This window comes from Chinchilla lanigera, unplaced genomic scaffold, assembly GCF_000276665.1.
Source record: "Chinchilla lanigera isolate Chin_1 unplaced genomic scaffold, ChiLan1.0 scaffold00017, whole genome shotgun sequence".
Lineage (NCBI taxonomy): Eukaryota > Metazoa > Chordata > Mammalia > Rodentia > Chinchillidae > Chinchilla > Chinchilla lanigera.
In genome coordinates this window covers 21106052-21108780 of record NW_004955418.1, presented here as the reverse complement: position 1 = coordinate 21108780, position 2729 = coordinate 21106052, and the positions used below count along the sequence as shown (strand labels likewise).

Sequence of the window (2729 nt, the reverse complement as noted above, 5' to 3'; positions counted from 1 at the left end):
ACCTTGCGCTTGCCAGGCAGGCGCTTTGCCACTGAGCTAAATTCCCAGCCCCCACATACACATTTTAATTGAGAAGTCCAGGCAATAACTCTAGCAGTATTTAGAATTCCACAGACACATTTAAGGAGTAGTCTAACGGTCCTATTTTTAAATGTCAATTCTGACAACATTCTGAAAATTACATTCTTTATTAACTATTTTGAGCCACTGGGAGAATTTAAAAGTTCTCCTAGAAATATACAAGGAGATAGTAGATAAATTTTAAATTCTACTAGTTTGAGAGTATGAGAACAGTAAGTCAGAAAACCAGTGTGTTAAATCAGCTTAAATATCAGTATGTTTACCTGACAACATATCCTGCTAAGGACCCAGGATGGACATGAATTCAAACAGAGTTTAGTATCAATTTTTTTAAATGCCTTTCCTTTTGGGAATTACTCAGAAGAAAGTAGATACCACCTTTTAAACTACGGTTGTAATGAAAGTCACTGAACAATATAAAATACAAACAATTCTGACTAGTCATAAATAGAGGAATAGCTTAATAAATTTGGTATGTCCATATATTATTATATAGCTAATTTAGAAAGTTAGAATCTATAAGGTTTTGAGGGATGTTTATGAGAGCTGTCCATGATATATTAAAGAAATGAAAACTGCAAGTTGCAGAGTAAAACCGATAGTATATATCAGTTTTAAAAAGAAAAATAACCACACCCCAAGTATGTATCTATAAATATATGTAAATATCTATAGGCACAAACAAAGCTACAGAAGAAAATGCACAAAAGTGATAGCATCGGATATCGAGGGACCTGGGGCAGAGAAACACTTTTCTTTATATATTTTTACATTCCCTTACTACATGAATAAGAGAATATATTTGGGTATTTTTCAATACTGAAGGTAACAGATTTAGAGATGAACAGAAATTGAGATATTTACTTAAAATTTCGAAAAATTAGTATCCATTGACATCATACAGATTTCTACATAGAGGGGGAAAAAAAGAAAAGATAAAACCACATGGAATTTATTTCAGTTTGGGCTGGGCTAATGAACAAATGATTTATTCTGCACTACATTATGTACAACTAAACTTACCGTACAACAGTACTGAAGGGCTATTGCATTTAAAGTGTCTCCTTCCTGTATGTCTTTTGTTAGTAGGATAATGTCATCAAGTCTATCTCTCGATGTACTTCTTCGGATTTTCTCTTTGCCTCTGGGTCGAAGCTCATACACTTCAGCATCCTCGTCCAAAGTGTCACTGTCTGTACAATTTCCAAAAGCGTGTATTTGACCAGGAGACTGTACTCCAGGGAGAGGAAAACTGCGATTCTGATGCCTCCCTGCCATAACGTTAAAATCTGAAGCATGGAGAAAAAAAAAAAGAACACTTTGGCACGTAGCTGATTCATTTGACTGATTTACATGCATCTTACAATATTAAATACTGCTTTAAGTTATTTAACAATTTAGGTTTCAAAATGCTGAAGTGCAACGAACATTTTGCAGGGGAGACCATGGCAGAGAACAAAGGGGTAACACACAACTTCACAAAACGTGGGGTAATCACATCTTACCCAGGCACACTGCTGTGTGTTATCAGGTCAAAAGTTAAGTTCCACTTATGCTGCGAATGTGAAGAAATCAGGAAAATAATGTTCTGAATGTCTTAAAAACCCGTGCCTGTATCTATAACTGATGGATTCAAAGTATGTTTTATACACACAAAATACATTTTCATGAAACTTCCCTGCTTGTTCTGCATTGTAATCTCACACGGGAGTGAAGCATCACTGCACTATTTACCTCCTGGTCACCATTTCTATTTAGTGTAATATGTGACTTCTTTATAGGTCATGGTTTTGCTCTCGGCCAAGAATTTTTCTTCCCCTGGAAGCTTTTCATCCAAGTTAAGACTCCTGCATCAGATTCACTATATGGTCCATAAAGACTGTCAACAGATTTTCAATGACTATTCATGAATACTTTAGTAAAAACACCGTAAGATGGAGTGAGAGCTGGCCTAATTTAAAAAGGGGTATCAATGAATCCTTCTTGTTCACTTGCATATGAGTATGCAACACCTTCCTCAACACCTTCCTCAAGTCGATCTATTCTCACTAAAAACAAACGCAAGAACCTCAAATCCTAACTGCGTTCAAGGAAAAATGGCAGCTTGCTTTCAGTTATTGTTATAAAACATGGAAAGTGTAAGAGGCATTTTGGTGATAAATAACTGGAACTTTAACGTAGCTCAGAGAGGAAAAGAGAAGCTAAAGGCGCCTGCACAGATTTCTGATTTGCGTAACTGAGTAAAAGGTGGTGCTTTCTCCAAGCTGTGGAACCAAGGAGGGGAGTGTGGCTATGATAAAGAATTCCCCTAAGCCAGCAGAAAGGACTGTCCATGAAATAAGGGAGCTCACAGTGACATCCAGAGGAAAGGTCTGGGTTAAAAATATAATGTCATGAGCCGGGCGTGGTGGCAAACGCCTGTAATTCCAGCACTTGGGAGGCTGTGGGAGCCAGGGGTGGTGGTGCATGCCTGTAATCCCAGCACTTGGGAGGCTGTGGGAGCCAGGGGTGGTGGTGCATGCCTGTAATCCCAGCACTTGGGAGGCTGTGGCAGGAGGATCGCTGCAAATTCAGACCAGCCTGGGCTACAAAGTGAGCTCAAGGTCAGCCTGAACTGCAGAGTGGGGCCCTGTCTCAAAAAGACAAAA

At 38.5% G+C, this 2729-nt stretch overlaps 1 protein-coding gene across 3 annotated transcripts in view; it reads right to left on the bottom strand.

Moving 5' to 3' along the window:
- Positions 1 to 2729, bottom strand: part of Lysmd3 (LysM, putative peptidoglycan-binding, domain containing 3) — a 12327-nt gene that overhangs the window by 7225 nt on the left and 2373 nt on the right. For all 3 annotated transcript variants that reach the window (XM_005382272.2, XM_005382275.2, XM_005382273.2), the window contains exon 2: positions 1105 to 1370. In XM_005382272.2, the coding sequence (XP_005382329.1) occupies positions 1105 to 1370 (266 nt within the window). The remainder of the gene's footprint in view (positions 1 to 1104; positions 1371 to 2729) is intronic.